This window comes from Strongylocentrotus purpuratus, unplaced genomic scaffold (genome assembly GCF_000002235.5).
Source record: "Strongylocentrotus purpuratus isolate Spur 01 unplaced genomic scaffold, Spur_5.0 spur5_scaffold_1, whole genome shotgun sequence".
Taxonomy (NCBI): domain Eukaryota; kingdom Metazoa; phylum Echinodermata; class Echinoidea; order Camarodonta; family Strongylocentrotidae; genus Strongylocentrotus; species Strongylocentrotus purpuratus.
The window spans coordinates 52,212,351-52,234,983 of NW_022145594.1; the positions used below are offsets into that span (position 1 = coordinate 52,212,351).

Below are 22,633 nucleotides of genomic sequence, written 5' to 3' on the forward strand. Positions count from 1 at the left end.
GTTCAGTGCAGTGTGATCTTTTTTTTTGCATTAGTCTTTATTAGAGCAGGGTACAATTGATCGATGAGCCAGCTAAATAAATTAGATCTAAATTTATTTGTTTTAAGTACGAGAGATTATTTATCTCCTCTGAAAATTAAATTCAAATGTTATTTAAATTCAAACCACAATAGTGGGACTGATATGTTAAAACGGAAAAGATTCAAAGCTAACTCATAATCGTACGTTGCATTTGTGGCTGCGATTGAGGCTACGTGGCGATACCGCGCGTTAATCGTTTTGGATGCAGGAAGAGGTGGTCATTTGTCATCAGTGATTCATGGAGCATAAGTCTCAGCGAGGGAAAAAAACGAAGAAAGAAAACAAAAAACGGCGATAATAGACCGTGTATTTCGTTCTATTTGGTGATATGTTCTGCTGAAACTACATCTGGCTTCACTAAGCGTCAAAAGACTAAAATAAATAAAGTTATTTAAACGAAAAAAAGAAAAAAAAAACTCCATCCTTGCATGTAGCCGCCTTGTAGACTCTGAGGACTTGTACATACATCGAGGTTGGAATGTTCTCTGAACCTGATCAGAACAAGTCGGTCTTCTTGAAGAGTTACTATTAAGATTCCTTTATTTTACACTGATTCCCATCAAATCTATGTAATATGTTTTGTAGCTTATATAATATATTCACATAAATAAATCAATATAATAATTATCTCCTGGATATGATATTGTGTAGGGTCAGAAAATGTATAATCGTGACAGATAGTCGAGGTTATTGACCAAAATGTAAATTGTTAGTGCACCTTTTTGGTCTAAGTTAATGAACTAAATGATGATCAGTCTTCATTCTGTGATAGGTCACATTTTACCTACTTTGTTTAGTACTATTTTCCCCCTGATATACTTGCATGGAATCTTATGCCGTCATTTAGGAATGTCTGTTAACCCAGTATCTAATTATATAACTTTGAGGTATAATATATCAGCAAGAACAGAATAAATAAGTCTTCTCAAGACTCCTTGGATTATTCATATTTGTTCATGCCCGTCTGCACTAATTTGGCCAGGGGATCTATACCTCCCTGCAACGTCACTGACAGGTGGTTATCTCATCAAATCAGCTCTCAATTAACATAAGAAACAGAGGATCATGGGGACGGCCAACAGGCACCGTTTGTTATATAGAGGGCGCAAGTAGCAAAACGTAGTGCAGTGGGGGTTAAATAATCTTCTTGGTAATAGCATCATAACAGTGCCGTCTTCAAAATATCATTTTTCAATTGATCTTTAGTTGTTTAATATTTATTGCAATTCATGTATTTCTTAGGATATGTTATGGTGTCTTTCCCCCTCTGTTGCTCCATGCCTTTTGATTATTTCTCTGTTCTTCCACATCTCTCTACACTTTCAATTGTTCTTGTCATCTGTTTCTCTCTTCACCCATCTCTCTCTCTTCACCCTTCTATTCCTCCATTACTATTCGCCTCTCCCACTGTTTGCCTATCAAGGTTTTTGTTTTATTTCAAATGAAACTAAGCTGTAATGTCTCAAACTTTTATTGTATTTTAGTGTATTTTTCTTCAATGTTTTAAACCTATTCTGCTCTTTTCTGTGTTCAAATGTACATTTATCCAATCACATTCATGCTCATCAAACTTTATATTCACCTTTAAATATGGACATCAATTAAATTTCCTTAAACATAATAAAAACGCAAGACAAATCCTTCATCCAAGATAAAAAGTTGTATATTGAGTATATTTTCTATTCAATGAAGGATAACATGTATTGATTTCATAAACATTGAAAGTCGGTATTTCATCATCATTGAACAGTGCAATTTTAATTATAGTAAGTATGGTAAATATATGTATTGCAAAAAAAAAAGAAGCAAACACCATATTTTTTAAATTAGAGCGTAAGCCTAAATCCCCAAATAATATTTTGTTGTGTGTTTCAATGGTTCCAGTTTCTAATAACTTATCCAAAATAAGAACTTCTAACAATAGATATGATATGTCCTTTCTCACTTATTTATTTTACTAATTTAATTTGAAATTACAAGGATAATGTATAACCCCTAAAGAAGACATCTACAATCGATGAACAGGCATAGTCCTATAGAATCGATGAACAGGCATAGTCCTATAGAATCGCTGGATTAAAGTTAAGTAGACAAATTTGAGATGGAATTCATCTATACAATTTCCCTGTAGACCGAAATTTTAATATACATATAATATAAGAAAACTTCTATACAATATGATCCATGGTAACATTAGAATATTAGTTTTAAAGTTAATAAATATTATTTCCTCCACATATGTTATCGTTATGTACTTGGTTTCATAATCCCTTTATAAGAAACCCTCTATAGCATACCACCAATCTCTTTGGATATTAATACCTTATGATGCTGTTACTATTGGCACCAACCTCCATCTCCTGAGTCCTATCTCCACTCGATTCTTCTTCCTCCTTCTCTTTCTTTTTTCCTTTTCTTCTTCTCTTCCTCTTCTTCTTTCTCATCATTTCTTCTTAATCTTACCATCTTCTTTTTTTTTTTTATCTTTCTTTACTCTACACCATTATCATGTTCTTCTTCACTTTTCCTCATCTCCTTTATATATATAAAATGATTTGGGAGATCAAATAAGCATTTTTAAGTTAAACATTTGCTATTTATGTTTTTATATATTGTATTCTACATTTGTAAAACATTGCCCAATAAGGCTGTGATGCATTGTTATTATTTTATTCTCAATAAAATCCTTATCAATTCAATTCAATTCAATTATCATATTGCAAGCCTGTATAGCTGTAGCATCTGCCATCATTGAAACCTGATAACTCTCTAATGGCACCCAATCCATCCATTAGACTGAAGGAGTAGTAAGATGGCTGTATGCAGGCTTCACTTGTTTATTAGTGGAGTGCATCAATTAGCTATCCATTTGATAGACATCAATGGTACTTCACACACATTTACATGACCTATTCAGAGTGATGAGGCTCATTTATTACTTTGACCTTTGACCTCCCAATGCTGACTACATCATAACTTTACAGGGGTTAAGAAGTTTCAATTATCTTCAATCACCTAGATACGCCTTTCTGTGTAACACCTTGATTCATCAACAACACAGACCAGTGCATGAGTATTTATCCAAAGCATCATAGATTAGTCATGGTTTAGATCCAGACTGTAGGTCTATATGATTTTGTTTCAAATTTCAAATTTCAAATTTCAAATTTCTTAATAATATGTATTAATCAGATCTATAGCATACCTGCCAACATTTGAAAATAGGAATTACAAATTTTTAGCATGGTATGCCTTCGAAAATAAGAAATCGCACTTGTTGCTGCAGTGTAATTGGCAATACACAGTTAATCTGTACCAAAAAGTGAATACAAATTCGCTGCCCGATCATGCAGCCATTCAATGCACACAATACGTTAACTCTCAAATCACGGCACATGTTAAAACAAGCTTAATTTGGCTTTAGCACAAGCAAAATCAGAATATTCTGGATTATTTGTAAGGGTTGGCAGGTATGCTATAGCATTAATCTTACTAATTAACATCCAAGAGATGCCACTCTGATCACACCAGACAATATAACTAATCCCACATTCCATGGTTTATGTTGTATCTCAGCCTACAAAGCATCGTGATATAAGTTGAGTGTAGAGCATTTTAAAACATAACAATGCTAGCTTAAACCATTTTACTTTATGTCTGCACTAAAAACAAATATCTGTGCTAATATACATATATATATATATAACACTATTTAAAAAAATACATGTATAACTTTCATCACAAATGTGATATACAAACTACATACAAAAAGTTGTTGTCTTATGATTTCATATTGCGTTGATGAAATCCCTTTTAATGAAAATGGAACAGTCTCATAGAATGCAAGGTGAATACAATATGAAGCAGGATTGAGCAACGTACATCCATCAGACAAATTGTAGGGGTGTTATGAAGTGTTTGGTTGCGAGGGACTTCATGCACTGCCAAATGATCTGTAAACGAGGACCAGGAGAGAAAGAGAAAGAAGACAGAAAGGGAAAGCAGAAGAAAAGTTTAATTTGAATTTAAACCGCAGATTACCGTGAGCAAAGAATGGACTTGTTGCATGCAATGGTCAAAGGAATGGTTACACAAGATTTGTAAATTATCATGCATTTTATTTATTTATTTTGTCTGCTAATTTGGAAAAAAATTGTGAATACATTGAATGATATATATTACAGTACATTGTATGAATTATATTTTGGCAACTCCCCATTGAAGTTGTTGGGTTTTAAATCAAATTTCTTGTCACTTCGACCCTGGAGTGATGATCAAAGTCACTTTCAAGATATCATCAAGGCCATAGAATTTGTACAAGGTATCCCCCCCCCCCTATGGTAGTAGCATGGTTATACACAAAATGTTATTAGTTTGACTATAAATTTAGCTCATGCAAATGCAGGGGTATATGGGTGCCACAATGTTGTTTTTGCTCATTTATTTCATCCCAAAATGACAAATATCTTGAAATTGAAAGAAACATTATTCAATGGTCTAATAAGGGGAATTTTCGTTTTGATAAAAGTCATATATTATACATACAGGGCACAGTGCAAGGAGTTGATGAAATATAAATTGCTAGGTCCCAGTATTCAAATTTTGTTCTATATTTTTCAAACAGTTTTTCAACAGATAGAACTGGGTCCTGTTGCATATAACTATCATCGATGGTAACTTCCATGGAATACGTATTTTGATTACCGTAGCTGTTGAGCAATGTTACCATTGATGGCAAAGTTACCATCAAGTTTTATGCAACAGGTCCCTGATAACATTTTCTCAGCTATAAATAGATTGTACAGAATGGAAAGCCCTTTCTTTTCATGTAAACAGATGATGATTTTGAGAACAGAAGGAGGGAATGATTATGAAAAGATCAGCACGATGAAATGCTGCTTTACATCTGAAAATGAAACTCACTGCCTTGAGCATGCACAGGGCTTTGGGTGAAATTCTGGTTGTTCCTAAGAAAAGAATCTAGATGACTTCAACTTAACGATCCATATGATTATTTGTCATTATTGTATATAATTCCTACGTAAGTGAGAAGAAATCAGAAGAAAAAAATCTGTCTGATCATGGTGATATGGCTTTTAGGCAATGATGTTTTTTTTCTTTCTATCCTTCTTTTTCTGATCACACAGCATCATTAACTTGAGCATATAAGACACAGTCAAACCTGCTTTAGTGGCCACCTGTCTACAAAGATATTTTTTGTTTCCCTTGAAAATAGTTTCTCATTGAAACATGTACTAAAAGAATCTGTACATAAAGACCACCTTGGATGGTCTTTATAGACAGGTTTGACCGTACATGTATTTAGTGTGCAAGTCTTGGATATCTGAATGATTATGAGAGACACTGTGGTTCATGAAATGGACCATGATAAAAGTAAGAACCTTTTGTGAAAAATTGCTCTAAAATCTAAGTTCTATAGCCTGTATTTCATCAAAATTGACTACATAATGGATTAAAGCTGGTATAACGTAAAGAAGCTAAATAGAGCAATATAAAGGAGCTTAAACCCTGTGGAAAATGTTCACTTCTTCAAGTTGAATACAAGATTTAGTCTTGATTAACATATTGAAGAGGATGTCATTCAAGCTTCTATCCATCTATTCTGGTTCCCAAAGAAAGGATGAATTGGGTTTATGACATTTTGGTAGGAAACCTATTCTATGTTCTAATATTTACATTGTTTCGACATCTTTATATTTAAAATAACATATAATGCACAATAACACCAACAATAATAATAATGATTATAACAATAGTAAGCCTATTAATTTTTCACAGGCTTTTGATAGTGGTGCTTGCTTAGTACACTCTGAGCTAATGGAATTTAGAGAGAGTCAAGACTGTGGTAGGTCGTTTTGATTGGTCAATCATTTCATTAAGCTTCAACAGTCAACCTCATCCCTGAATATGCTATAGTTCCCCCCCCCCCCCCCCCCAATGGAGATCGTTTGTGGGAGGAGACTATTTGGAGCTCCATGATGACTGACAGCTCTCAATATGCTTACACTTCTTCCATGTTTATTTCATCTAGTTGATCCTGGGGGTTGTAGAACACAGCATGAAGCATGACGAAAAAGAATGAGGCACCTACGGAAAAAACAGAATAATTTATTTATTCATTTATTTATTCGGTTTAAAAACATCAACACGTAAAGTTTAGGAACTCATAATGGTTGATTACAATGAAATTGAATAGTGTAAACAAAATTGAACCAAAATATATACACTTAAGAAGAACATGTTGTTTTACACACATGAAAATAGGGTTACAATACAATATTCAACGGCTAGCTACATGTAGCTAGACCAAGGCGAGAGAAGACGAGGAAATCAAAAAGAAGAGAATGACGAGAGAGAGGGAGAGAGAGGGAGAGAGAGTGATCTTCATATCATGACAAATAACATAATCTTATATGCATTGTTTATCTCTTTACTCTTTTCCAGCAGACTGAGCTTTTTATTGTTAATTATATTGTGACGTGCTCAGGGTGCGCCCATTCTTATTTTTCATTGAAAGAAGGAATGTAATCATCTTTTAATTGTATATGCATTAATAATACTTTTTACAACATCTTTCAACATGTTTTCTGACATTCATTACCTACAATTTCATCAATGTAAAGTATTTTATGTAATTTGGTATTATATACAATTCTCGCTACCCTAAATAGGTACGAAAATCTCGAAATTCGCGAGACGAGGTAATTTTCACTCTCTCGGGTCGTCACTACAACTTCCGGTATAGAGTCCCATCCCGCTGGCGCTAGCGCCTGTGTTCGCTGTGCAGAGTTTTCACGCACGCTAAAATCGATGCCAATCAGTGTAATTTGTACAGATTATAATATGCAATGGAAAGCTTCGGGCAGAATTAGTGACTTTAGCACAAAAGGCCGTTAAACTCTACCATGAAAGAGAGGGTTGTGATCACGAACGCCTGCACAGGAAGCTGTAATGTCGAAAAGCTATCCCATAATGCAATGCGCTTTTCAGGATTTTCCCCGGATCTCGGCAGAATCGCTATTTGGGGTAGCGAGAATTGCAATATGTATTTACAATGTATATTAATCTGTATATAACATGTATAATTCAGTCTTTGTACTGTGAAACATGTTCGAATAAACCTTTATTGAATTTAATTTAATTTACTCTTTATACAACATGACATTGTAGACCAGGGACCCGTTTTACAAAGCCTTTTTTCAACGACAAATGACTAAAAGCAGTGACAAATCTGCTGATAACCAATCAGAAGCAAGGATTTCAGTAGCTTATAACCAAAACTGTCATTTGTCACTGATGACAAGTTTTTTGAAATGCCCCCAGAAAGTCTCACCTAGAACCCAGAAGACTGCTGACCCAGCACCAGCTAGGAAGAAGAGAGGAATGGAGAGCATTGCCACAGCACCATACTGCTGTATCAGCGTCAATTCATAACCTGATCAATGCAATAACAGAAAGAAGATTATTATTATATACAAAAAGAGATATACAGTCAAAAATGTGGTCTTTGTAGACAGGTGGTCTTTTGTAGGTTCGGCCACCGCCCAAGGGATACAAAAAAGTGGTTTTGGTAGACAGATCCCTTTAGTACATGTTTCATTGAGAAACCATTTTCAGGGGAAACAAAAAATGTGGTCTTTGTAGACAGGTGGTCACTAGAGCAGGTCTGACTGTACATAGAAAGATAGATAGAGAGAGGGTGACATGGTACTGCTACATCTCTTTAGTGCTATACTAGGGTCAATTCAAACTTGGTCAAAATAACAGGAAACAAATTACTTTTGTGTAGTATTGTTCCAAAACCCAGTTAATTATAAAGTACCCTCATAATTGAGATGCACTTAAAAGCCAACTTTAAATCTGTATAATCTTTCCCAATAGAAAGACCAAGTGCATTCATAATCCTCTTCCCAGGAAAGACCACCTCTGTTAATATGTTTATAAGCCCCATACATAAAACTATCAAGTAGTCCATTGTTTTGGCGGCTCTCATTCATGTCTTTGTCCCTTTGACACAATGTAACCTACCCTCATATTACTTGTATCCTTCTGGATGAATATTACATGTTCTGGCTTTCTGAGGGGAGTGGAGTTTTGATCACCATTAGACCAAGACCCTCTTTCTAGCTGGCTCTCTCTTCATCTTGTGTTCAAATTCATAATGATGTGACTGATTTGATTTCTCCAAAGCTTGGAGATAATAAATACTCTTATATGACTCAGTAATTGCAAGCCTCTCATTGCTGCTTCATTGTATGTACCTCTCCGACGGCCAATATCTCATACACAGTTCCCAACACAACAATACTGGTAGAGAGAGCAAGAAGGAGAACGAGACAGACAGACAGACAGAAAAAAGAGAGAGAGGGAGAGAGAGAAAGAGAGAGAGGGAGAGAGAGATAGAGAAAGTCAGTTTGTAGCATTACAAAAAACATAGCAATGTTTCTACACCATGCATTTCAAAGTCAACACAAAATAAAAATGTTTACTCACTTCCAATCTTGAGTTTTCTGCTCTGGTTTTTCACATTGATCCAATAGAAAGCTCCAAAGAGAGCCCCCAGAAAGATGATCAGCATCGGTGACGTCATTCTGAACAACATTACACAAAATATATTAAACTGATTGGATTGGATAAATTATCATGAAAACTACTTAAAACAGTCATAATGACAAATCAACTACATATATGTACAGTCAAACCTGCTTTTGTGACCACCTGTCTTCAACGACCACATCTTTGTTTCCCTTGAAAATGGTTTCTCATTGAAGCACGTACTAAAGGAACCTGAACATAAAGACCACCTGCCTATACCACTGTTCTTGTCTCCCTTGGGTGGGTGGTCTTTATAGACAGATTTCATTGTACAAACCAACTCCAAACTGCTCAAGTCTTGAAGACTCGGGGGTAGTAGGGGTACTGTAAATTCATTTTGATCTGTTGTTGCTCTGATGTGGGTCTCATAGTGTTGACTGCTCTGGGGTATTTCAGCAGTCTACTTTCTTTTCTCTTTGTACATATATGAAAAGCATTTCAATTATTACTGTAAGTAAATTGAAATGTTTATTATAGATTAAAGACATGTCTATGTGCACTAGAATGTAACATAAATACATAAATCAATAAAGTTTATCTGACTTTTGGGTGGAATTTTTTGAGAAATTGTGATTAATTTATGATGAATACATGAAAACATAAAACAAATGAATCAAATTTAGTCTCAAAACTACAGAAATCATTAAATGGCAAATATAAAACAACGAAGAGGAATCTTTATGCTAAATATATTACTCATTGCGGATATAGTATCAAAAATAATATTGCTAGTGACATTCGTTCGTCTTGCAATGTATGGTCAACAAGGGATCAAAAGATGACAACGTTTCGTGTGCCGCTGCAACACTTCATCAGGTGATAAAATATATTGTAAGCAAGCGTCTTTTATACTCTACGGGTGGACCGGCGGTCAAGAGGAATCTTCTTTCTAAATAAAATACACAAGAGCCCCCGAGAACATATACAGTATATATTACACTGATACTTTACCTACGACTTTGTGTTACTTACATACAATAGATAGCGAGGATGATGAACACAAAGAGATAATTGCTCTGGAAATGCTCAATGTTTTTGACCACCCTAGTGCCTGCTACAGCCACTGATGTAGGCTTGGTAAACCGAGATGTGCTGACGAATTGAGACCATGGCTGAACGGTTTGACGGTGCTTGGTGATCCATTCTCTGGCTGATGACCCTGATAACTTCATGGCTGCCATACTACAAAGTCACAAAACAAAAACAAAATTTATATCTCTGTTAGTGCTAAATCCTAGATACACAGTTGAATTACATGTACAACCCTCTTACAATAAGGCCTAAAAAAAGATGTTGTATTGCACTTTAGGTGCCAAAACATTGGTCGGTCGGTCAGAAATCTTTTATCTTTTTACTTTTTTTTCCCCTTTTTTTCTCTCTCTTTGGGTTGATATTTTTCAACTTTGAATGCTCTGATTTTTTTTCTCTAAAAAACGTTAAAAATAAAAATCATTCCACATTTGGTTTAGTAATTTTTTTAATTCACAGCCCTAAAAAATTATGCAAGATGCATGACTGGAAAAATCAACATTTCTGCATCTATTTCTGTTTCATGACTATTGCGTTCGATGCCAGAATTATTAAAAAGGAAAATAGCTTTAGAGTCCATAAATTGGCAACAGAGATTCATATTTGTTTTTTTTCACTCAAAATTGGAGAAAAAAAATCTTCAAATTTTAGACAACACTCTCGACAATGTATTTGTTTTCAGAGACATTACATTTTATTTTAACAACTTGAAGAACAATATGAAATAAATTCAGCCCTGAAAGGGATAAGGCAGAATTTCTGATGTCGAGTTTCAACACACACTGTCACACTGAAAGTGATAGCCGTAGTATTTATGCCTAAAAACTGGAAGGAATACAAAATTCAGAATTTGAATGAGATAAGGCCGCACATGACATGTAAACAATAGACGTGGGGCAGACACAGTTACATTTCCAATGCATTTTTACTCTAAATATCAATATTTTCATCAAGTCAGCATCAAATTGGATCAAACACACAATATGCCTATTATCTATGCATACAATTCCCGTAGGAGATCGTCAGATATCAACAACAAAAACAATCAAATTGCAATTCATTCCACGTAAACTGGCTCCTCATGCAAGGTACTAAAAACAAGCAAAAAAAAAAAAAAAAAAAAAATCGCTTAATCCGTTTTCCGCATCACCAACATGCAGATCGGAAATACGAAACATCTGCGAAAAAGGAAGAAATGCGGATGACCCTTATTCTCGGACGAGCACCCCTACTGATTAAAAAGACAGCCATTGCATCATGCACGATCATGTGTTACTCCGAGGTGTCGGAGCTCCAGACCGAATCCTGAAACACAAATCAAACAGTGGGTTGTGGCTACATTTTTTCCAAAATGTGAAACGGTAGTCTAGACTAATTTCAAATTTTGACTTGCAGTGTTTTAGATTCCTTAGGGCATCCCAAGGCGCACTTGAAATTATAATTTGAAGAAGTTTCGATGGGAAAAGGGGCGATTCCTCGACCTAAACAAAGCCATCCATGTTGTATCGTCGATTCAACATGGCGAAGAGAAAGTACGCATGCGCGGTAGCGGCGTAGCAAGTATGATTATTCATGCTATAGAGTACCATTTGATCGAAAATGCTGAATATGCAAGAAGGGCTGAGGCCAAGGGACCTTCAAGGAATCGCCCCTTTTCCCATCAAAGACTTCTTCAAATTATAATTTTCAAGTGCGCCTTGGGATACCCTTGGAGTTGAAAACACTGTAGGCCTAGGCCTAAGTCAAAATTTGAAATTACTACCATTTCACATTATAGGAAAAATGTCGGGATTCGGTCTGGAGCTCCCGGCCCTGGATCTGGAGTTAGATCATGTTATATTTTACAAACTGTCTGTCATTATTTCATTTTTATTCTCGCATTCAGTTTAATAAATCATTCCATCAATTTATGGGTGTGGCATACTGACAATCATGATAATGTCATCTGATCAAACACGAGCATCTGATCCAGTTTGCATCGGTCTTGATCAACAGACCAAAGCCAGAAGGCCAAGGATGATGGCAGAGTTTAAAGGTGAAATTCATTGCTTATCAATGTGGTTAAATCTCATATCAATGCAAAGGTTATATGTCTAGATCAATATTGGACTAATTCCAGTGTCCAAGAGGCAAACAGAACGCAGAAATCGCAAATCCAATGTTGATAAACATCCACCCCGATATGCGCCCCTGATTGGGGTCCCGGTGTCACGTTATCGAGTGACGTCACTATATGGACCACTATGATAACGAGCGCAAAAAGACTATTGATCGTTTGCGTGTAAAACACATCGCTGTGCTTCTTCAATTCACTTTGTTGTCTCTACGAATGTCCTCTCAATATTACGATTATGGCCGATCTTGACTTAGAATTAGATTTTGAAGTCGACAGTGTTCAGGATGAGGATGATGAGGACAGTATGAGCTCATATAGTTTTATGAGTAGTGACGATGACCAGAGCAAAATAGGTGAAATAGATGACGATTTAAATGAGGCTGCTCGTCAAGCTGCAGGTGCAGATGCTACTGCTGGTGATGCCGCGGCCGTGCTAGGAGCCGTGGAGCTCCAGCATACCTACATGAACCAAAGCAATAACTTTCACAAGATGTAGACCGTCAAAACTTTGGTGATGCTAGGCCAAGGGGCAATCTGGATACCAGGTTTGATCCCAACAGCACGGAGAATTGGTAGTTTTTCAAGAGGGTGTTGTCTTTGTCATAAATTTGTCCACACTCGTAGTCGTAGAACTTTTACTTTGTAGTGTACAGTGCAGTCATATTGACACTCGCACAGTGACTCTTAGCCGTGTGTGTGCGGCTGGCCATGGCCCAGGGACGGAGCCAAGCCTTTTATTAAGTCAAAGCAGACTGGGAGCCAAATATCTGAAAAAGCAGCTTCCGGTCCTTAAATTTTTTAGAGAACCGGGAGCCGTTTTCCAGGACCAGGAGCCGTTTCCAAAATTGATGAAAATATGTATTCTTTTAAATTATGTGTTAACCGTTACCTTTTATTTATACATATGGTAGTTTATTTCTAGTTTAAATTTTGAGAACTCTAATATTAAATCACTCATACCTTGGATAAATCTTTCATTTGTAGTTGTTGTAGTTCATGTTTAATACTATTTCCATGCCGTTAAATGTCAAAAATTGAAAAATGCTAGGGAGGGGGGAATTAAATTATTTTTATAAAAAAAAATATTTAAGAAAAACCATCTAGATAATGACAATGCAGAGCTGCCAACCTGTCACTTGAAAAAAAACATATAACGGTATTCAGCTTGAAAACGCATATTTTAGTTGAAAAAACAGATCTTGCCTGTTAATGTTTTTGTTATTTTTCCTATAAAATGCTATTGCAATCATGTTTCTTTGAATAAAAACGCATTCAATCATTGAGAGCTGCCGACCTGTCACTTTAAAAAATATTTTAAAAAATGATTTTAAAAAAATTAATTAGAAAATTTTAAAAAGATGATTTGTTAAATATATTTACCTATTTCATCAGAAAAATCCATTATTTCAAACATCGCAGAATTTTAGTCAATGAGAACGAGGGCCGCTGAATTGCAGTGCAACACACGATGATGTTGCGGCACCCATTGGTGCTTAATTGTGGTCGTTTGTTTGTTTCTCATTTGGCTTTTTGAAGATACCATCACATTCAAAGGGCATGCAATAGGCGAAAAAAAATGGTAACGAAATCACTGATTTCTTGATTTTTAGCGCTTTTTTGGTGAAACTGTTTCTTAAAACTGGGCAAAACCCCCGTGAGCTTTGGAAATATGGCTCCGATTCCGCATTTTTGATAGCAAAATTTGGCTTTTGGGATGAATTTTTGGAAGTTACATCGGGACTTTCTTGTATCGACACTGTGTGTGTCGTGCAGTGCACTGATATTTGTCATTTGTGTGTGTATGCATGGCTTTTAAATCCGGGGAAATGCGCTCGTCTTTGAGTGGTGTACATCCCCTGCAATGTACATGTACATGAGTGTGCGCTGCAGGAATCGCCAACACAAAGCAATAGCGAAACTGCATACGCTCGTTCTCACAGCCAGCCGCTAACCACGTTCGCACTGTCAAACTTTTAGACGGAGTGAGAGTGTTGTTCGCGCAATCTCGATCTCCACTAGCGGTCTAATCTGCACACGCCGCGACTAGCCCCCATAGCGGTTGCGCTAGGAGTAGGAGATGGCGGCCGCTCGTATTCTTGCTGCAATTTTTCTGGGCGATAATTAGGATTCTCATTATAAAATGATTTGTTAGGGTTCATTCAGTCCACATTTCACTCGTATCAAGTAAGTTTTTATCACATTTGTGAACATTTAGTGCTAGACATGTGGAAGTTTATGAAACAGAAAATGTTAATCCTCCCAGACCGGGCGCCAGAAATTAAAAATGACCGGCGCCCGGTACTCATTTTCCCCTTCTTACCGGGCGCCAAAAGTCAGGGACCGTTGGGTAAAAATCGCCCGGCGCCGGTTAATAAAAGGCTTGGACTGAGCGGTTCCCCGGGCGCTGGCTATGCACAGTATACATTTACTACTCGCGAGCTAATTGTATGCGGAGCTGATGCATGATGACGGCTGCCGACATGACAGTCGATCTATTCTTTACTAACACTACAGTTAGTTGTAAATTTGTATCAGAGACAAAGGCAAAATCAGTTAACTAAAAGCTTGCGTTGATAAAGTCTTAGGTGCGGCGGTCTATACTCATCTAGCTTCAATGCGCGGAAATCCAATTCTGCTGATCTGCATGTAAACAAACCGGTCACTTTTTTTACTTTCGGACTTTAGGGCTCGAGATTTTGCAGGAAAATGCCATTTCTTGTATGTATAATTAGATTCAAGTTGGGTTTTTTTTTATGGTAGTCATTCGATCAGCTTGTAACTTCAACCCGTCCCTGGGCCACGGCCAGCCGCACACACTTCAGCTCTCCGGGCCCGGTCGGCTACGAGTCACTGTGCGAGTGTCAATATGACTGCACTGTACACTACAAAGTAAAAGCTTGTAACTTCAACTCGTTCGTTTTAATTTACAAATTTGAGCTTGTATATATGGATGTATATATGCACCATCGACCAGGTCCACCTGTCGAGATCAACAACTTCGTCGAGGCTAATATGGTCTAATTTAACACTAATTTAACAGGTTTACAAAACCGATGAAGAATATCCGAACAAAAAAACATTAATCTTGTTATTCTATATTCGTGTCATGTTTCTTCGCATACGTAAATGTAAAAAAATAACATGTAAAATTGGACGGAATATACTGGTGAAAGATGTTGTTTTACGCGTTGTATGTATCTGTACTGTTTACGGCGCACCAGCTGGGTCCATATAGCTACGTCACAAAAACAGTGTCTCACGCTATAATTCAACTTCCGTGTTCTAAGAATCTGAGAGGTGTTTCTAAATTCTGTTTTAATTTAGAGGGATTTCAATATATTGATGATATCTAGTAAATATCATGGTAATCTCGATGCTTTTCGCTTTCCATTAATATATTATTTGCCATATAGAGTAAAGGACGTGCAAGTAAAAAAATTATCCCAGCTACATATCTAGGCAGAAATGATCACCCTCTGAAGTATGCAGTACCCCCAGCTTCCATTGATAGCTTCAAGTACTCCTTCTATCCTCGCACCATCTGGACGTGGAACCACCTATCAGCTGCTGCGGTAATATCTCCAACAGTGACCATCTTCCAGAAGGCTGCTCTACCCATCATCAGAGCGTTGCCTCCTCCTGTTGGGTCCAAGCTACTGTAGACTCCACGTCTCGGTTTTTACTTGCACGTCCACCGTTTTATTGTAAATAATAGACATCATTCACAGTTTTGAATTACTTCATGCACTGTCACTATGCTAGCACGTTGCACGGTCATCCCAATTTAGCCGTATGATAGCTGCCATCGGGATTATCTCTACAAGTAACAAGTAAGGAGCCGGTTTTCGGCCACTTAAGACAAAATCCTATTTTTTGGACCCTTTAATTCCTATTTATTATCATTTTTTGTTCAAATCATGAAGCAAATATTATTATTATTTAAACAAAACAAGAATCCCAGAAAAAAATCATGAATTGCCATGACAATATTCATTTCAATTTTCACTGTTTCGGAGTCAGTTTTCGGCATAGCGTACCAGTTTTCGGCCGCATGTACAAAGTCAATAGGAAGCGCGCACACGCGCCATGCGTTTCTGCGCTGATCTATAGCACTAGCGGGCGGAGCAGATATCCCACGCCGGAGCTCCCCGGAGCTCGCCGAAGCTCGCCAGGCCGAAAACTAGTACTGCGGTGATCGGATATTGGAATCTGAATTAGACAGAGATATCGTGTGTGCGTTGCGGTGTGCGGCTGCATTGATTTAATACATGCGATGAGATACTTTTGAGCTTGCGACTAGCACAAAATCGGGCTCTAAATCTGAAAAATACTTGAAATAAAGCTCATTTTATGGTACCCATATTTCTTACAGACACGCGTAAGATACTCGATTTTTCAGATTCGGGTAGCGGGACCGCCGATTACATCGCTAAAATGTGATATTTTAGGATATATTTTCCATTGCAAATGTGGTTCTTAAGTGACACTGGCATGGTATGGTATGTGTGGGATATGTGTTATGCTATTGTGCGATGTATTTTAGAGGGATTTTACCTTGCATCCGACCACACATAGGAGCATCACTATCCTGGCTGTGTAGTAAAAGCTGTGCTTTTGATTCTCAACATTTCAAAAACCACTGTACAAAACTCAACTAATTTCACTCAAAATCGGTACTTTAGTGACAATTGATGACACCTAAATAGCAGTAAAATATATCTTTTTCAACTTACTGATGTTAAAAAGAATAATTTAAAAATTAAAATTGCAAGTCTAGTGTTAGGGAGGCCAATGCCCAAATCTAACTTTTTAATTACTAATTTGTTTATACTAAAACTAAGATTAAAAGAAAGCATTTACTTTCACTAAGAAAATCCACCCATCTGCCGACTCCAGAAGTTCCATCAAATAGGAGATATCCAGCTCTTTTTATCCAGCTTCCTTCTACGCCTTTCCGTACGTAAGAGCCTTGAAACAATTATATTTCATGTCGCAAAGTTACGTTCATAATTAGACAGGCCCGAGGGACAAAGTTCATGATGAAGTTTAAAACTTCGCGCGAAAGTGCAATCACTCAACAGCGGCTAGCCTTGAATCGGTCGCACACGTACACACCGACACAGGCAAGCCCCGATGCAGGCTGAAGTCCAGCCATCAATGTGCGAACGATTACATCTTCTACTACTACGAGCAGAAGACGATGGTTCAAAAATGAAGAAGAGATATCAAAATTGGCAGGAAAGAAATATATATAATTCATTGATATTTACCTTAAATGTGTATTCCAATAATTTGATTTCCTCATGAGTATTCCTTATTATCAACGATCGAGAAGTTACGAGGTCCAATTAACATCCATCTTGCAGCGAACACAATCATAGCGCACATCCATGCATGCAACGTACGTGTACTAATATTTCTCTCACTCTCTCTCTCTCTCTCTCCCTTTCGCTATACATAACATACACACTCACTAACCATGTATCATACAATACACACCTTCAAATCATGGCTTTCATTTCAATTCTCAATTGGAGTATAGACTGCTCACGTAGACTTTTTTTTTTACTGAAATATCTTTTTTTAACACTTCTCATACATTACTGCACGACACTCGTATCTAGTGCTGTGAGAATAAGGTACTAGGGTCTATAAATAAGACTACGCTTTGCGCACGATCTGACCGGAGCTCAGACATATGTCGCAATACCCTTTATTTTTGGCGCGAACAATGACGTCACTGTTCACCGTTTTCCTTCTCATTTTGAGATGGATGTAGCTGTAGGGCTCAAACCAACGCAAGATTGACAGAAACATCGTACTCTATCCACTTTCGAATGTTCAGTTTGTAAAAATCTGTATTCAAAAAGATATAATCTTTTTTCTTTATATTTTCTAGTTGTTAGAAGTGGCAATTGTGAACATCTGAAATGTTGATCTCTATCAAAAGTTGTTTACTCAAAACGGATCCCATATTTTTAGGGTCTACCTTCTGCCAATGAGAAGGTTTTTAGTGAGCAAACCTCTACGCCCTCTAGGATTTTCTTAGTCGGTGGTGCGAGTGCGTCAAGGTCGTCTGCAACCACAATTATTGGATTAAAAAACGTCAAAATCTGCAAGATTGTCAACAAATGGTAAAAGACTGTTACAGATCCGTGATTATAGGTACATGTATGTTGTGAAATGTATAATTGTATTTTCTTTTCTTATTTTCTTCAATTTTCATTTTTACATCATTTTTTTCCCTTTGCTAATTTTTTGAAGTGGGCGACGAGCGCACAAATCGTAGGTGTAGAAGCCTTACGCCCGGGCATTGGCCTCCCTACTAGTGTCAAACTTTGCTTACAGCTAGGCACATTCATGGGGCACTAGAGGGCGCTTTGCGCGCGTACGAAAATCTGAATGGCCTTGCTGCGGTGGGTCGGCAATAATCAGCCCAAAACTTGGATATGGGAGGGTGGAAGGATATATCTTTTTTATAATGTTATCCTGTCTTACCCTTAACCATGTTTTAGCTATGTAGAAATAACATGCGAGTGCGATAAGAGAAACATCGGGCCCATTACTGATGCAACTTTTAAACTATTAGCCTAGAAATGACCACCAAACGGAAAAAATTGACATTTTTTCCCGACAAATCTTCATAAAATCTGATTTATAAACAAGTCACATCTAGGTACACTAATACAAATACGATTTTCTGAAAATTCAGGTATTATTTTTTAAGTTTCTTTCAAGTATATTTCTGCGCATCGCAGCGCCAATGTTCTTCACTGCTTCAAAATCACCCTTTAAATTTTTTTTTTGCAACAAATTTGTTACGAGGTCCGAGAGTGTTCCCCGTTCCTTGCGTGTTGAAAGTTTGGTAATACATAGTTTACATTGACTCGCGCACGAAAAAATGCTCGAAAACAAAATGTCAAATGAAGAAATAAACAACCTTTTGTATAGTTATAAGAGTTCTACCGAGGTTTCTTTGTCGATTTAATTTATTATATACGGTAGATCTAGTCTCAATTAGAATTCAGAATTATCTCACTGAAAAGTTAAGAAACTGACGATGTTCTCGATCGTAGTTACTTTCATTTTGCCAGCAGCCGATCTAGCGTTGTTTGGGCAAAAAGCTAGGCCGCTGCCTTCCCACCTCGAACCTTTCCGAGTCCCGCTAAAATGGAGCTCTGCGGAGCTCCGAAGCTGCGTTGGTATCGCTGCAAACTCTCAGCCGGCCAGCTCCCCACGACGGACCATTTGCGGTATGGCGAGAGTGTGTGTGTGAGGTATGATTTTGGATTCGAGAACGCACGTAATGCAACCGTGCGCGTCATTTTCAGCTGTCGAATGTATACAACCAATTTTACATGTACGATTTTTAGTACAGATAGATCTACTTGGTCAGTTTTCTTCTTATATCTTTGGTTTTACAACATTTAAAAATATAATTTCTTCAAATTTGCTCCTGACTCGGTTCAGACTAATTGTCTGATGTGTTTTCAAGTCAATTTTTTGAATATATTTGTTTGCATGAATTTGCCTATTACAGCTGCATCCAGGCGCGGATCCAGGATTTCTTAGGGGGGGGGGCCAAATTTGAAATTATGCGAGCCAAATATTGGTACGTAATAGTGACCAACAGTGACGTAATGCGGGGGGGGGGGTCGGTGCAGGGAGGGGCGATTTCCCCCCCTCCCTCCTCCGCGAAACGCGGAAGCTTTGACGTTTTATTAAATTATTAGAAAGAAGATGATTCGTTGTACCATTCTCGAAAATAATTCTCGTCTGAATTTAATTTTTCCCCTCCCGCGCGGAGCGCGGAAAAAATTTACGATTTATTAAACTATTAGAGAAAGAAGACGATTCGTTGTCGAGTTCTCGACTCTTAATCCTCGTCTGAATTCAGTTTTTCCCCCTTCCTCGTGAAGCGTGGAAGCTTTTACGATTCATTAAATCATTAGAAGACGAAAAAATTTACGATTTATTAAACTATTAGAGAAAGAAGACGATTCGTTGTACCGTTCTCGACTCTTAATCCTTGTCTAAATTCAGTCTCCTCCCTCCCCCTCTTGCGCGAAGCGCGGAAGCTTTTACGTTTCATTAAGCCATTAAAGATTCGTATTACCGTTCTCGCCTCTTAATCCTCGTCTAAATTTAGGTTCCCCCCCCCTTCCCGCGCGAAGCGCGGAAGCTTTTAAATTTCCTTAAATCATTAGAGAAAGAAGACGATTCGTTGTACCGTTCTCGAAAATAATCCTCATCGGAATTTAGTTCCCCCTCCATCCCGCGCGAAGCGCGGAAGCTTTTACGTTTCATTAAGCCATTTAAGATTCGTATTACCGTTCTCGCCTCTAAATCCTCGTCTGAATTCAGGTTCCCCCCTCCCGCGCGAAGCGCGAAAGCTTTGGCGTTTCATAAGATTATGAGAGAAAGAAGATGATTCGTTGTACCGTTCTCGATTTTTAATCCTTGTCTGAATTCAGTCCCCCCCCCTCCCCTCCTGCGCGACGCTGTGACGTTTCATTAAATTATTAGAGAAAGAAGCCGATGCGTTGTACCGTTCTCTATAATGTTAATCCTTGTCTGAATTTCAAAGATGTTCTTTGTCTGCTCCTTTTTCTTCCTACGTCCTCTTCCGATTTGGGGGGACCGCCCCCCCCCCTCCCCCCCCCCCCCCCTGGCTACGCGTCTGCGGTCAGATAAACACATTTTGATACCTTGTCTAACCCCGCAAGCGGTCAGATAAGCATTCAGGGGCCCGTCTTAGGGCCCCTGGTGGGGTCGAGGCGGCCAAGCCGGCACTGGAAGCTCAGGGGTTTTAGGCGTTTAATTAAGGTCAGATGAGCATTTTTTTTGTATGCCTTATTATTTTGTGACACTGGCAGGTCACTATTTGGCGTGGGGTCCAGGGGGCGGAGCCGCCAAAAATCAGGGGTTTGAGGCATTAAATTACCGTCAGATGATCATCTAAGGGCCCGCCGTAGGGCCCTAGGTGGAATCCAGGGGGCAGAGCCCCCGGAGGCTTAGGGGTTTTAGGCATTAATCATGGTCAGATGGGCATATTTTGATGCCTCATTATTTTTTTAACACTGGCAGTTAACTATTCTTTCATTCTTGCTCTCATTCTATCATGGTCAGATGGGCATATTTTGATGCCTCATTATTTTTTTAACACTGGCAGTTAACTATTCTTTCATTCTTGCTCTCATTCTATATTATTTCTCTTTAATATACTTTTTCAAAAAAGTGGGGGGGGGGGGGGGGGGGGGGGGGGGGAGCTCGGTGCTCCCGATCCCCGCCGTACCTCGGGCACTGACATGTAGGAATCTCAAGAATCATATTTCTTGCCTGGCTGTAAATTTAGGAATTTGTCATTTTCCAACAAACACATACAAACGTATAATTTACTAAAAAGTGAGGAAAAATCTCGGAAATTATGTCATATCAGCATTATTTGTAATCCACCGTTGTGGAATTAGATATTAAACAACTTTTGAATTTGATTTCCCCCAAGCCCCCCCCCCCCCCCCCCCATCGGTACGCCAGTATCTCCTCTTTTCCTTTTTTCTTTCCCTTTCCTTCCTTCTCTCTTATTTTTTTGATTGGGGGGAGGGGGGGGGGGGGGTTACCGGCTCCTTACTCTATGTGCTTTTCAATGAGTATCAACTTTAATACCGAGTAGCCTCACTCCAGCTCAAGCAAAGCATAGAGAGTCAATGCTAATGCGTATTGACCTCTAGCACTGCACTAATAGGCAGCTTTTGAATACATGAATTGTCGATACACACATAACACACAGATGCACAAAAGCATACCGATGCGGCTGATTGTCAAATTTGACAGTGGACTCACAATTTGAATTTTTTAATTATTCTTTCTAACATCAGTAAGTTAAAAAATTGTATTTTACTGCTATTTAGGTGTCACCAATTGTCACTGAAGTACCGATTTTGAGTGAAATCAGTTGAGTTTTGTACAGTGGTGTTTGAAATGTTAAGAATCAATAGCATAGCTTTTAATACACAGCCAGGATAGTACCGGTAATGCACCTCTGTGTGAGGATGATGGCAAGATCAGAGTTACAGAGAGTTAGCTTACCCCGTATTTTGCAGTACAGCGGGTACGTCCATGTTTCCTTCTAACTTAATATCATTCATCTCGATTTCCACTTCACTCTCTTTCTCTAACTGTGGAACAACCTTGATCTCTTCCGCCATTTACAGGACAGTAAACAAAGGAAAATTATGTGACAGAAAAATGGGCGATGTCAAACTCTCTGCCAACGCAACAACTTTGACAATAACATTTCTTAGCCTCAACCCAGGCTTTTGCGAGTTTTCTTTTTTTTCGTAAGAGGCAGCAGAAAAACTTTTACGGACATAAAAATTATTACTCCTGTAGAAGTCATAGGGTATTCCTTACACCTCCCTAAAGAAAGGTTCTGAGATTGCTGTTCACCCTTATGTTACGAATGGGATGATTTAGCACTACAAGGTAATGATTATGCGAGTACATAATATCCCAATAGCTCCTTGTAGCTAAACTAGTACCACCACTCAAAACAGTTCACTATCAGTAGATGGCGCTAAAGTTGCTGAGCTGTGCCAACGAGCTGTGCGTATAATTATCTCAAGCGACAGAACTGAATTGAAACCCGGGGGCGTCATTTTTTTTCTGCGGCACAGACCCGGCCCCCCCCCCCCCCACTCCGGGGTCGGAATGACCCCATCAGTGGCGGATCCAGGGGGGGGGCCCCGGGGGGCCCGGGCCCCCCCCCCCCTTGAGAAAAAAATCTTGTAA

The 22,633-nt window shown here is 38.2% G+C and overlaps 1 protein-coding gene across 1 annotated transcript; it reads right to left on the reverse strand.

Moving 5' to 3' along the window:
- Window positions 1-2,894: 2,894 nt before the first annotated feature.
- Window positions 2,895-22,160, reverse strand: LOC582299 (prenylated Rab acceptor protein 1). The gene is made up of 6 exons (XM_030978469.1): window positions 21,932-22,160; window positions 9,670-9,879; window positions 8,596-8,693; window positions 7,436-7,537; window positions 6,108-6,189; window positions 2,895-4,034 (listed from the first exon to the last, which is right to left on the reverse strand). The coding sequence occupies exons 1-6, from the start codon at window positions 22,048-22,050 to the stop codon at window positions 4,016-4,018; spliced, it is 630 nt and encodes a 209-aa protein (XP_030834329.1). The 5' UTR covers window positions 22,051-22,160; the 3' UTR covers window positions 2,895-4,015.
- Window positions 22,161-22,633: the final 473 nt, after the last annotated feature.